Source organism: Acinonyx jubatus, chromosome A2, assembly GCF_027475565.1.
Source record: "Acinonyx jubatus isolate Ajub_Pintada_27869175 chromosome A2, VMU_Ajub_asm_v1.0, whole genome shotgun sequence".
Lineage (NCBI taxonomy): Eukaryota > Metazoa > Chordata > Mammalia > Carnivora > Felidae > Acinonyx > Acinonyx jubatus.
This window is the reverse complement of record NC_069383.1, coordinates 157,679,734-157,694,070: the sequence shown is the minus strand read 5'-3', so window position 1 is coordinate 157,694,070 and position 14,337 is coordinate 157,679,734. Positions and strand designations below refer to the sequence as shown.

Below are 14,337 nucleotides of genomic sequence, written 5' to 3'. Positions count from 1 at the left end.
CGGGTGGCCCGGGGCTCTGGGAGTGCCAGGGCCAAGGCCAAGTGTGGTGTTTGAGAGGTTAACAGCCACCAGCAGGCCCACCCTGTCCCTGGCATCTGCCGTGAAGTGGCTCTGCTCTCCTGGAGACATTGGGACGGATGTCCCCTCTGGTGAGGGCCGAGGTGAAGAACTGACTGACTTTGGGGCCTGGTGACCTGCTTGGGGCCTCCTCGCCATTTCCCCGCTCTGCCCTATCTGCACCCCTGCATGTAGCTCACCTCCTGTTTCCCCTTCTCTGCCCAGACCAGCTGCGAAGCCCTCTTACCTCCGTAGCGTGTCTTCTTTGTCCCCAGCACCTCCATCGTAACACCTGAGGTGTAGAGGGTGGCTTTGCCACCAGGGCCCACGGGCTTCGTCCTCCTGGGGCTCACCGGCATCCTTGGGATGTTCTTCTGTCTCTTGGGCCCCCCCACCCTCCATGGTTGGACTGTCCTCTCCTGAACTGCTGTCAGCTCTGTCCAGTGTCGGTCCACTGCTCTCTGTTCCTGCCGCTCTGGGTCTAGCCTCTGTCATCACATACGTGGACCAGTGCAGTCCCCTCGTGCCTTTCCTGCCTCTGGACTCCCACCCTTGCCTCTGCGGCCGCCAGAGGGTTTATTTATTTTGAGAGAGAGACAGCGTGAGTCGGGGAGGGCAGGGGGGCAGGCAGAGGATCTGAAGCAGGCTCTGTGCTGAGAACAGAGAGCCCGATGCGGGGCTCGAATCCATGAGTTATGAGATCATGACCTGAGCCGAAGTCAAACGCTCAGTCAACTGAGCCATCCAGGCTCCCCTGTCCTTCAGAGGGTTCTTTTAAAGCCACACACCTTTAAAAGCACACAGAGTTATAATCTGGCTGTCCCCCTAACCCCCATCGGGCTGCTTTGCTCTAAGAATGATGACCGGACTCCGGCACGCCTGTCACCCCACCCCTCTCTGCGCCTGTCTGCTCGAGCGCCCCACTCTGCTGCTCGGACTGTGCCCCTGTGGGGCCTTTAGAGCCCTGAGGCCCAGAGAGGGCCCCTCGTCTCAAAGGCCGGGCTGCAGGTCCCCGTGAGCGCGAGCCGGTGGGCCAACCTTACGTGGTCACTGCCACCTCCTTGCGCCCAGCCAGCGGAGGTGAAGTGCGGTGGGGCTGCCCACAGGCTGTCACGTGTGGCGCGTGCCCGGGTATGCCTCCTTCCCTCCAGCACCCACTGGGTTATTAACACGTTCCCAGGGATTCTGCCAGCCAGCCTGAGCTGAGAACCAGTGACCTCCTCTGGGGCCTTCCAGGTTCCCAACAGGGGTTCCCGACGCTAGGAGGTGCCCTCCTGAGGCACTGTGGCTGTCACAGTACTGGGGAGCGGGTTGGTGCCGGTGGCCCTGGGTTGAGAACCCCAGGATGCTGTTGTCTTGCTGTATTTGGGACACACCTGCCCAGTACCACTAGTCCTGTGTCCCACACAGATTGCAAATAATCTAAACATTGGTGTGCAAGCCTTGTTTGAAACTTTCTGAACCTGGAACTTTTCTCCATTTTACATGAGACAACAAAGAATCCTTTGCACGGCTTTAATCTCCGAAAATCCCTCTTCTACTTCCACGCTCACTGGACCCTGGCTCTTCGGCTTTCCTTTCTTAATGGTCCAGAGTGCCTTCTGGTCGTCCTGCTTTGCATGAACCCATGTGTAGTGGTGTAAGTCCAGCTGGTGCCTGAGTATTTCCTTGGTGAAATACACAGGGTATGTTTCTTTATTTAACAGCTTTATTGAGGGATTGTTTATATACTAGGAAAATTTACGCATTTCAAATGCAGTGGTTTTTAGTACACTTACAGTAAATATTAGCATCACCACAGTCAGGTTTTAGGACATTTCCAGAAAGCTCCCTCCTCATGTCCCACCCCTTGGGCAGCCATTGATCCACTCACTTCCTGCCTGCATCGGTTTGTCTTTGGGACATGAAACATGTATTTTGTCATCAACTACTTTCCTTTTATTTAGTCTTTGTATCATACATAAGGCATTAAATTAATTTAAAACGTGTATGTAGGAAATGAACTCATTTCTTTGGGGTGCAGGAGATACTGTTCAAATATGTGTCAGCGAAAGGGCTCTGGGGGCATGCTGGGGCTGGAGCACGGCCAGCCAGAGGGAAACGGTTCCATTCACCACCAACCTTCATTCCAGTCCCTCTTCTGCCCCCGGCGGCCTCAGGACCCTCCAAGATCTGGCTGGGATCTTGGTATCTTTGCTGTGTCTGGCTGGGACTGGTATCTTTGCTGAGGTTGCCCCAGTCGCAAGGCGGGATTGCTTCACACGTGTGGTCACACTTCCTGCCCCGCGAGCCAGCCGCTGAGTAATTTCTGTCCTTTTCCCCTCCCACAGGGACTTCCTTCCCCGAGGTTCAGGAATCGTCACCCGGCGGCCTCTCATTCTGCAGCTCATCTTCTCAAAAACAGGTACAGTGAGTGGGGCAGTTCGCTGCTGCAGCAGATAATGAGTGTGGGCACAGTGCCCGGCAGGAGTGCCGGGGCCAGTGGCGGTGTCCGGGGTCTTGGGTCATCATTTGGGCTTGAACTCACGCTCTCCATCTGTGTAGGGAAGTTGAAGCGCAGTTCAGTGAACACCCACCCCTCGTGTCCTCAGTTGTGACCAGGCTGCCAGGTGCCGGGTCTGCTTGCTGTGTTGTGGATAACACATTTTTTGCTGAACGAATGCTTTCAAAATCAGTAGCATGTGACACATCAAGCCGGAGTGCTTCGGTGCGCCTCCCCTTGCCGTGAGGACACCTTCCTACAGTCACGGAACCACACCCAAGAAAAGTAATCACTCCTGCACGTTATCTGATGCCCAGTCCATAATCAGGTTGCCACTTGTCCCCCAGATACCCTCCCTGGCTAGTTTTGCAGTGCTCTGATCTGCCCCCTGCTGCACCGCGTTGTCCTGTCTCCTCTTTTCATTAGGGCAGCATGGCCACTTGAGTCACGCTGTTGGCTTTTGGAGAGGCCCACCCATTGAATGTAGAATGGCCCACGTGGAGATTCTTTTCTGGCTTCCCCTGGGTGGCCTGCGTTTATTTCTGTTCTTTCCACACAAGCCTGGCATGACGTGGGCGTGTCTCCCACAATAAAACCCAGTCAGGCCTTCTTAGAAAGCATCGTGGGTCAGAAGCTGGAAGGGGACAGAGGAGCTTTCGGGGGCATGGCCTCACCTCTCTCCAGAGCCACAAGCGGCCTCCGTGCTGCTCCCCCACTGACCTGGAGTATCACCGTTGGTCAGTTCAGGATTCATTGGGCGCCAGTCTCACCGCACGGCCCGGTTAAACACACCCATACTAGGAAGGCAGCTGACACACCCCCATTTTACAACTGGAGGAAACTGGAGCTTAGCCGCGTCATTCGTCATTCGTCTTGACTCTCTGCTGTGCTCCAGTCACGCCCTCTCGCTTTCATCTTCTGACTCCGCCCAGCCCAGCGAGGAGGCGTGGCTCCAATGAGAGGCGATAGCGGATTGGTCCACACCGTCTCTTTGTGAGCTCTGCCATGTCATAGGCCACAGGCAAGCCAATGGGCTGCTTTCTGTGGATTCAGAGGTCCGATCAGCTGGGCCCAGACTGGCGGCAGCAGAGCCCCAGTTTTCAGATGGCAGTGGGTCAGAGTCGTGTAAGGCTTGGCCTGGTGGGTTTTTGCTTCTCATTCAGCAGGTTTCAGCAGTTTGGTGGTGGTGGTGGGGGGTGAGAATATGCATTTTAATGAGTTCCCAGCTGATGGCTGATGCTTCTGGCCGATGGCCACTCGGGGAAAACCTCTGCCCTGCTGGGTAGGCCCTGGGAGCTAAGACTGCCGGGGTTCAGATCGTGACTCTGCAGCTTACTGGCTGTATGGCCCCTGGGGAGGGACTCCTGCTCATGATGTGTTTCCTTTCTGGACAGTGAAGATAATAATAGCAGCGACTTTGTCGGTTGCCATGAAGACCGCGCGTTATTCAATATGTCCAACCCTCAGAACAGTGCCTGGCACTCGAGGTCCTCCCCGTGTGGTGCTGACTCAGTGGCTGCGGTTTTGTGCTTTCTACTGGTCTGTTTGGGACAGCTTGCTGCTGGCTTTCTGCACTGGAAGGTGGCAGGAGCCCCCCCCCCCCCCCCCCATCACCTCCTCGGTGGCTGTCACCCAGCTGTGGTCCACTGAGCACTTAATGCATGCCACAGGCTGGTCCATGCCCAGGGCACAGCAGTGACTGGACCAAAGCTGCTGCCACCACCAGTCACCTGCCCCCTTGACACTCCCATTAGTGCCAGGGGACAGAAGTGGGAGACTTGGGGTGAGACCAGCAGGGAGACAGGCAGTCCTGGTCCCCACCGGGTGGGAGTGTGTGTGTAGAGAGGGGTGGGTGACTAACTTCATCCGGAGGGTGGGACATCCCGGGGCATCTCCAAAGAAGTGATGTTGGAGCCGAGGCTGATGGGAACTCTCCTTCCCAGCAGAAAGTGGTAGATGTGAAGAGCAGTGAAGGCAGAAACTCTGAGGGTACACATCAGCCTAGTGCCTGACCCGGACTGATGCTGGCATCTCTGTTCCCGTCACCCCCACTTTACAGAGGATGGAACTGAGGCTTCCAGAGATGAGGCCACTTGCCTGAGAGCACTCAGGAGGGTCACCGTGAGAGCCCAGCCTGAAACACACATGGTGGAGTGCACCCTAAGGCCGAGGTGTCACTTGATCAGATCCCGTGGCTGCTGGTGAAAAAGAGACCATGGGAGCCAGCCCAGGGTAGGGGACCCAGAGGAGATAGAAGTGGTGCCTGGGGACATGCAGGGACAGGGTGGCAGCTATGGAAGTAGGGTCATGGTTGGATCCTGTTGGGCTGGCGGTGGAGGTCGGGAGAGAGGCCCAGGTGTCCCATATGGAGCTGTGTCTCAGCTCACATACTCCTCTTTCCCCACCTGACTGTGGCGTCTCCAGTCTCTCTCTCTCTCTCTCATTAACTTTTATTTTTGAGAGAGAGCTCATGAGCAGGGGTGGGGCAGAGAGAAGAGGGGACAGAGGATCTGAAGCAGGCTCCACACTGTCAGCACAGATCCCGATGCGGGGCTCGAGCCCACGAACTGTGAGATCATGACCTGAGCTGTAGTTGGACGCTTAACCAACTGAGCCACAGAGGCACCCCTCCAGTCTTTTGCTGCTGCCAGTAGATGTGTGCCCACTCTGTGCTCAACCTCAGCTGGATGCCAGGGAGGCGGCATGGAGTGGCAGACACGGGATGCTGTGGTCAGGCTGAGAGGGGAAAGGGCAGGGGGTGTGGGAGAGTATATTGCACATTGGATCTACTTTGGGAGAACATTCTAAGCCGGGGCAACAGCATGTGCAAAGTTATGAGGTGGGGCTGGGGGGAGAGGCAGGAGGCAGGTGATGTGGCCTGGCAGTCTGGTGATGGATTCAGGCAGTGAGAGCCCAGGGAGCACTTGGGTGGGGAAAAGCTGGCTCGACCCCTGGCTGCCTTGCAGAGGAAGGATGGGCAGAGATAGGAGTGCAGGCAGGGAGGCCAGGGAGAGGTTAGTCTAGAGCCAGGCAAGAGGCCCTGAGGCCTGGCCCAGGGCAGTGCTGTGGGTGAGGGTGAAGGGCAGTCTAGAGTGACCCTGAGGTGGGGGTCCAGGGCGATGAACAGCAGAGGTGCCTGGGCTGGGTGGGAGGCGGGACACCCCACTAGCAGGAGGGAGGAAGCTGAGTGTAGTGTGGGACGTGCTGATTGGTAGAGGGCCCTCTAGGGGCTACGTGGGGCTGCACTGCTTCTAGAGAATAGACTTTTGTCCCGCTGACTCCCGAGAACCGGACTCCGGAGCCAGGCAGCTACCCCTTATTTCTGGGGCCTGGGGCAGGTGGCCTCTCTCTGTGTGTCTCAGCTTCCTCATCTGTAAAATGGGGGTGATAGCGGTACCCCCTTTGTGGCCCTGGCACCCCATGTGGCTTTGGTGCGCCTGCCGCCTCCTGTAGGGTCTGGGGTCCCACGATGTGACTCGGAGGCTGGGCCTCAGCCCTCCTTTCTGATGCCTGTGACACCCAGTGATGCTGGCTTCAGGTCCAGACTGGTGAGCCATTACTTTTAACTTTTTTTTTTTTTTTTTTTAAAGGAAGCTCCATGCCCATTTTGGAGCCTAAACACCAGGGCTTGAATTTACAACCCTGAGGTCACGACCTGAGCTGAAATCAAGAGTCAGATGCTTAACCAACTGAGCCATGCAGGCGCCCCAGACTTTTAATCTGCTTAGTTTAAAAATTACCTAAGACTGAATGGGGCACTTGGCTAGTACAGACAGTAGAGCATGTGATTCTTGATCTTAGGGTTGTACATTTGAGTCCCATGTTGGGCATAGAGATTACTTAAAAATAAAATCTTAAAAAAAAAAAAAATTACCCTAAGACTGCAGCCACCAGGAAGTTTGATGGCTCACGGGTGATCCCTGCTTCTCCTTGGGAACAACCCCTGGCCTTGTAAACCCTGGGTGCTAGGGACTGTTCTGGTATGGAATGTGGCCTCCTGCGCCTCCCTTCCCTTGACCTTGACTGTTGCTGTCAGGGACCAGAGAGGGGGTGGCTCCCAGCTTCCTTTTTAAAGCTTTGTGACCCCGACAGGGCCTTGCTGAACTCTGGGACCTCACCTTCTCCTGCTCCCTAGCTGGAGCCACAATCCCCCTGCTCACTCACCCTCAAGATTGGCTCGTCCATTCACACTTCCACGCCTTTGCCCCCACAGTGCTCCCTCCCTGGAACATCGTGCCTCACCTTCCTTCTCCCCTTCCTCCTCCCCTGGGTGAGCCCCAGTCCCCCACCCCATCATTGCTCCCTCGGTTCATCCTCAGGTAACCTCATGTCATTCCTATATTCTTAATGGTTTTTCTCCCCCCAAAAGTCAGTGGCAGAAAGCACGGATCTGCTTTGTTGTGGGATTGTCAACAACCCTTTCTCCAGCACCTGTCCTCTGGGCCTGGCCCTGGCAGGCCTTTTCTATAAAACTGGTAGACTCTGCAACATTCGGGGCATGGCCTTGTGTCTTGATGAGGAAACAGGGCCAGGAGCCAGTGAGAGTCAGGCTGGGGGCCGGCCAGGATGCCAACTGGGGCTGTCACTTTCTCCAGTACGTGGTGTGGGGTTTGCCACGTGTTCAGTGGACATTCACCGCGTGGCTCACAATCAGCTCCGTTCTGACACTGTCTGCCTGGGGAGAGTGTCACATCCCACAGGATGGGGGCTCAGTCCCACCAGACCGTCGTCCTCCGCCCCCACTGCCAGTCACAAGTCCGGGTTGTCACCTGTGCGTCTCGCCCCCGGCTGTAGATCTGAGCGAGGTTCCCACGACCCCCTCTTCAGGTTCGATTAATTTGCCAGAGCGGCTCACAGAGCTCAGGGGAAAACAGATCACTCACTGGATCGGTGGCTGGTGTGAAGGATACAACCCAGGAAGAGCCCGACGGAAGGGATGCGCAGGGCAGTGTGGGGAAGGGCCGGGGCTTCCATGCCGTCTCCAGGCGCCCCCCTCCGGGCTCCTGCATGTGTTTACCAGCCGGGAAGCTCTCCGAAGCCCGTCCTTCGGGTTTTATTTTTATGGAGACTTCATTACGCAGGCACGATTGATTGAATCATTGATTGATTCATCCTGGAGCCCCTCCCCCCTCCCTTCTCCCCCCTCTCCCCTCTCCAGAGTGGGGGGTGGGTAGGGCGGGACTAAAGGCTCCAGCCTTCTGATCACATAAATTGGTCCCCCTGGCACAGCCCCCTTCCTTAAGTGCTTTCCAAAAGTCACCTCATTCAACTAATGTGTCGTTGAGAGGGGCTGGCTATGAACGTTTAGACACCTTTATGGCTCTTAATCACTTAGGACATTCCGAGGATTTTAGGAGCCCGGTGTCAAAAATGGAGGGTGGAAATCCAAATGTGTATTTCTTACTGTAGATCACAGTAGCACGCCTTCCCAGCGGCCGTGTGTCCTAGACTGGGAGGTCTTCACGACTTGTCTCAAATCCGAGGGAGCTTGAGGACCCAACAGCCTCGGGAGGTGCCACACGCTTTGCCTCTTCTTGGTTGGCTGAAGCCTCTGCACCGTCCGCCTCGGTTGGCTCCATCTGATCGCGTGGTACTCAGGCTCTCCTGAGTGCGTTGAGTCCCCGAGTCGGTCCTCCTGACCCCTGGCCAGCATGCCCGTCGACGCCAGCTTTGGGGAAGGCAGACCCCATCTCCCGCCATCAGGAGTCAGCCTGGCAGTTCTGCTCCTCCCTGGATTGAGAATGGGGAAGGGACGGGCCAAGTCCCATGGGGACCTGGGCAGGGCTCCTCCTTGCACCACCCTGAGACCCCGAGGCAGCCTCTCCTGACTGGCAGCTCAGCTAGTCCCCGTGGGCCTGGCGGTGTGGAATTTGATGTCGTAGCAGCCCCACACCTGGGTTCTGTGTTGTCTCATTTCCTTTGGGGAAACTGAGGCACTGAGAGGAGGGCGAGGCTGGGAGGGGCCGGGCACACCCATCTCTCTCTCCTGTCACCTTCCCACACGTTGTCATGGTGCCTGATTCAGCCTTTCCAGGCTGGAGGGGCTGGGTTGAAGGCCGGGTTGCTCCGGCAGAACTTGGGCATTTCACAGTCTGCCCGAGGGGTGGGGAGGGTGCCTTCCATCCAGTGTCCTGTGGGGTCTGCCTGTGGGGTAGGGAGGGTGCCTTCTTCGGTCCTGTGGACCTCCTCCAGCTTCTTTAAAACAGAAGGGCCCTGGGGTGCCTGGGTGGCTCAGTCGGTTAAGAGTCTGACTTAGGCTCGGGTCACGATCTCACGGTCCGTGAGTTCGAGCCCTGCAGCGGGCTCTGTGCTGACAGCTCAGAGCCTGGAGCCTGTTTCAGATTCTGTGTCTCCGTCTTTCTCTCTCCTCCACTGCTCATGCTCTGTCTCTCTCTTCTCAAAAAATAAATAAATATTGGGCACCGTCACGTGACCGCTCAGGTCACGATCTCGTGGTCCATGGGTTCGAGCCCCGCTTTGGGCTCTGGGCTGATGGCTCAGAGCCTGGAGCCTGCTTCCGACTCTGTGTCTCCCTCTCTCTTTGACCCTCCCCCGTTCATGCTCTGTCTCTGTCTGTCTCAAAAATAAACTTAATAAATAAGTAAACATTTAAAATAAATAAATAAATAAATGTTAAAAATTAAAAAAAAAATAAAAATAAAAAAATTTCTTAAGTTTATTTTGAAATGAGCCAGTGGGGAAGGGGCAGAGAGAGAGAGAGAGAGAGAGAGAATCCCAAGCGGGCTCTGCACTAGTGTCCGACACGGGGCTTGAACGCACGAACCATGAGATCATGACCTGAGCGGAAGTTGGATGCTTAACCGACTGAGCCACCCAGGCGCCTCTTGAGGACACTTTCTGGAAGGGCCTGGGAGATGCCCAATGTGGGGATTGGCTGTTTAGCCCAATGGGGACATACTTGAGACTCGAGAGAGTGATGTCCTCCTAGGCTGTGGCACCTAATGATTTTTAATAGGTCCCTCAATAAGTTTTATTAAACAACCACTAGGCACCAGGCACCAGGGAGAGTGGTGACGGAAGCTTAGTGCTCACTTGCAGCTCCAGCCTTAGCAGGGACACTTGAGCACGTGTTGTGTCAGTGCGAGGAGCGCCGTGGAAGAGAGGGCAAAGTGCCAGGGCATCTCCTGGGGCCCAGGTGGTCAGGGTGGGCCTCCCGGCGGAGGTATTTAGATCTGAGACCTGAAGGAGATGAGGGAACAAGTCCTGGAGGGAGGGCAGGGCCTCTTTCTAGAAAAAAGCCAGAAGTGCATTCACTGTCCCCACAGTTACGACGCTGGCGGGAAGCCCTGCGGTGGGAGAGGGTGGCTGGCGCCTCTGGGTCAGCAGCACGAGTGCTGGACAAGGGCCCAGGTTATTGCTTCACTCCTGGAGTGTTCCAGGCCCTGGGCTGGGTCCCTGGAACCCCCGGGGCTGCCCGTCCTCCCAAGGAAGGGCGTGGCTCTGCAGGGTGGCAGTGGCGGGTGTGTGGCTGTCAGTGCTGCAGCAGGGGACAGGGACCAGCGGGACCGGACTGGACTGGCCGGGTCATCTGTGCATGAGCAAGCGAGGGCTAGCAAGCATGGCAGCTGGGATGGGGACAGAGGTGCATGGCTTCTGGGGACGAGTTGAGAGGGAGTCTCCAGTCATCCCAGACTCTGAGCTCAGCCTTGAGGCCTCTGACTTATTCTCTGAGACGGGATCATTAAAAAAATCATTAGCATTCTGGCAAGTACAGGGCAGTGGCACCCCGGGCAAAGCCCTGCCCACCTGTTTCTCAGGGAGGCTGCCCCCATTCCCTTCCCTCCTTCCCCAGATGCCCTGGGCCCAGAGCATCCTCAGGGATGCTCTCTGCCCACTGCTGCCCTTGCCTGCCTCCATCATGGTGGGGCAGGGCAGGGCGGGGGGCTGGAGTCGTGTTAGCTCCTCCAGGAGGTCCCCACCCTCCAGATTCTGGTGTGTTGGGTCTCTTTTGAGTGTCTGTGGCACCTGCCGTGACACGCTTGTGCAGCATTCATCGTCCCACCGGACCAAGAGCCCAGCTCAGGACTGGGCCTCTATGGTCAAGAAGAGCTTGGGAAGGAAGGAGGGAGGAAGAGAGAGAGAGAGAGAGAGAGAAGGGGAGGGAAGGAGGGAGGGAGGAGAAAACAGCAGGTGGCCTTGCCAACGCCCCCATCCCTACCCAATCTCCCATATATACAGCTTGATGGCCTTGGAGTTGGGCCCCCTTATAGAAGCTGAAGCAGGGACCATATTTTATTTATTTATTTATTTTTATTTTTTAATGTTTTATTTATTTTTGAGAGAGACACAGAGCATGAGCGGGGGAGGGGCAGAGAGAGGGAGACACACAGAATCCGAAGCAGGCTCCAGGCTCTGAACCCCCAGCACAGAGCCCGATGTGGGGCTCGAACTCAGGAACAACGAGATCGTGACCTAGGCCTAAGTGGGACGCCCAATCAACTGAGCCACCCAGGCACCCCAGGAACCATATTATCTTTCTGGTAGTCATTCACTCACGCATACAATTATTGAGCACTTCAGTAGGTGAAGGGAGCACTTCTCAGAGGGAAGCCCAGGGACACGGAGTGAATAGGGCAGATTCAGATCCCTGCCCTGGAGGGTGGCCCTTCTAATAGGGAGCCAGGAAAGACACAGGATGAGAAGGTCAGCGTTGTTAGAAGGCAACCATGTTTGGAGGGTCATAAGGCAGAGAAGGAGGAAAGAGATTGGAGAGGTTTGTCATCTTGGGTGGGGGCCAGAGCAGACCTCCTGGAGAAGGTGACACTTGAACAGACCTGAAGGAGGCGAGGGAGGGAGCCTGCAGGAAGAGAGAAGAGCCAGTGCAAAGACCCTGAGGCAGAAGCCCAGAGTGGCTGGAGGAGAGTGAGTTGAAGTCAGAGCTGGGGATGTGGTTAGCTGGGAGCCATAGATGGTTCTGAGGAAATGAGGGCTGAGGTCCGGCTTTACGAGGGTCAGTGTTGTGGGGGAAATCAGGCTTGGAGGAAGCTTTTATTTTTTCTTTTTTTGGTGGAAGCTTTTTAATGTTAATATCAACCCTGGAATCCAGCACATGGTTCTAAAGTGACAAGGAGCCCAGTAAAGCGGGCTGTGAGGGGGATGAGCCCAGCAGGCTCCTGAAACTTCCTCTTGGTTTCTGCTGCCTGTTGGCTTCCTGGGGAAGAAGTTGTTTTCAGGGCGCCTGGGTGGCTCAGTCGGTTGTGTCTGACTTCAGCTCAGGTCATGATCTTGCCGTCCGTGAGTTCGGGACCCGCGTCCGGCTCTGTGCTGACAGCTCGGAGCCTGGAGCCTGCTTCGGATTCTGTCTCCCTCTCTCTCTGCCCCTCCCCCGCTCATGCTCTGTCTCTCTGTCTCTGAAAAAATTAGTAATAAACCTTAAAAAAAAAAAAAAAGAAGAAGCAGCAGCTATGGTTTTCTGGCACCGTCTGCACATCCTGCCGGTGAAGGAGTTGGTAGAAGGGGAGGCTGCCCCTGGACTCTAGGGGCCATAGCCGGCAGGTCCTGGTCCCATAAACACAATCTCAGGGTGACCTGGCCCTGACTGGGGAGGAGGCCCAAGATGCAGGATGAAGTGTCAGGTGGCATGGAGTTTAGAAGGCTTCCCGGGAGAGGCAGCAGGCCCCGGAGGAGGTGGACCAGGGCCTAGAAGAGCAGGGTGCACAGGGGAGAGGGCCTGTGTCCCGGCCCCCAATCCCTTCCCCGTGGCCGTGCTCCTGGAAGGGGGGTCGTTTCCGGTGGGTGCCGAGCCCAGGGCCTTGAGCCGGATGAGAACTGAGGTATGCTGTGGGGGGTTGGGGGACTGTGCCATTTTTGGTGGCCGCTGCCGGAAGAGCAGTCAAGCGTTTCCTCTGGTCCCTGTGGAGGGCTAGAGTGTGACTGTCCTTGGGAACTGGGTCAGCTGATGGGGGCGGGGCAGGGGCTGTGATCCTAGATCCTCCAGCAAGTGTCCTCATGGCCCTTGTTCCCCAGGGCCAGTGCCCATGGTGGAGGTGGTGCTCGGTGATCCGAGCCCACAGAGTCCCCCTGACCTGAAGCAGAGAGGTTAACAGCCTGCCGGTGGCCTCACAAAGGCCACGTGACTTGAGAGCCACCACCTGGAGACAGATTCTCAGAACTCCAAATCCCAGCTCTCCCACCGAGCTTGGGCCAAGTCACTTCACCTCTCCGGGCCTCCGTTTTCACATCTGTGGTACGGGCATCATGCAGATGCCTGCCTAAGGTGTTCGCTCTCGAGGGGCACAGGGGACCACACACAGGGCTTGGCTAGAGCCAGCAGGGGCCGAATGTCGGCCACGGTTTATTAGGTCACGGAGGTGGGGTGGCGGCCCCCCTTGTGCTCATTTCTTTCTGCCTTGTGTCTGGGGAGAGATTCTAGACCTGCCCGGCTCCGCCCCCATCCTTTGTACTGATCCTTCGCAGCAGACGGTATGTCTGTGCTGGGATGTGTGTAGCCACGTCTCCTGCTGACCGTGGAGGCGATCTCTAGTTCTCATCTTGGCCTGTCTGTCACAGTCCAGTTCTTTGGGCTGTTTGCCAGCGTGATTTCCTTCCATCTCTTCAGCGTCACTGCAGAGCCACGGTCTCTGAGCCTGCAAGCCGCCCCCAGCCCAACATTTACTATGAAAATATGCACAACGGGAAAAGTCGAGGAATTGTACAGCGAACGCCTGTAGGCTCAGTACCTACATCTCAGGATGAACGCATTTTATTCTTGCCTTATCCCGTGTCTGATGGGACCACCGCTAATTGGTAGTCCCTTCCCTGTGGCCCCGCACCTCGGCATCAGTATGGCTTGTAGATACCCTGGGCTCAGAAGGCATGAAGAGGCCTCCTGTGTCCACATGAGACCCTGCCCAGAAAGTGGTTCTCCTGAGCAGTTCACGTCTAGGTGGGGGACCCTGTGAACAGCCAGATGAGGAGAGACTGTGAGACGGGCTTTGGTGAGGCCACAGTGGTGTCTCCCTCTCCATACTGTGCCACATGCCTTGGGGAGGAAGGACAGATGGGTCCCATGGATGTGCGTCTGGGCTCTTGGCAAGCTGGAGAGTGCTGGCAGCTCTGACCCCTCTAGGACAGTGGCTTCTCTTTGACCCACAGCAAGGGAGGTTCTAACATCATGACTCTGGACTCAGTCTCACGTCTAACAGCAGAGCGGAAGCTTCATCACATGGGCACCCCCCGCGGTGTGGTGACGCATGCCAGCATTTCCTCTTCTGTTCATCAAAAAATCACAGATGCTGGTTACACCCACCTGTTGGTTTTTTTGTTTTGTTTTTCTTGGAGTTTGTCATGATGCGTGGTTTCACAAAATACTTCACAGAGAGTTTCCATCCCCCAGGGACAGAATCTTCACTGGTTTTGTTCCTTGAGGAACTCAAGGTCTGGTGGGAGACTCGGCCTGTAGAAGCGCCCCCCCCCCCCCAATAGTCACTGCAAGAACGACTCTGTTGTTCCCCAAATTTCTGGAGCACCTGTGACCAATGCCACGCTTTCCCTGCTTGATGAGGCACCTGTCCCAGAAGGCCATCTGCCCCCTACCCACAGCAAGACTGCTGCTCCCTCCCATTTCAAACTTCCTTCTTCCTTTTTCAGAATATGCCGAGTTTTTGCACTGTAAGTCCAAAAAGTTTACAGACTTTGATGAAGTCCGACAGGAGATCGAAGCGGAGACCGACAGGGTCACGGGGACCAACAAAGGCATCTCCCCAGTGCCCATCAACCTGCGGGTCTACTCGCCACACGGTAGGCAACACAGGCACAGACGCTCTGGGGCAGAGGGA

At 56.3% G+C, this 14,337-nt stretch overlaps 1 protein-coding gene across 13 annotated transcripts in view; it reads left to right on the top strand.

Moving 5' to 3' along the window:
- Positions 1–14,337, top strand: part of DNM2 (dynamin 2) — an 89,776-nt gene that overhangs the window by 31,111 nt on the left and 44,328 nt on the right. For all 13 annotated transcript variants that reach the window (XM_053219901.1, XM_053219906.1, XM_053219903.1 and 10 more), the window contains exons 2-3: positions 2,388–2,461; positions 14,150–14,299. In XM_053219901.1, the coding sequence (XP_053075876.1) occupies positions 2,388–2,461; positions 14,150–14,299 (224 nt within the window). The remainder of the gene's footprint in view (positions 1–2,387; positions 2,462–14,149; positions 14,300–14,337) is intronic.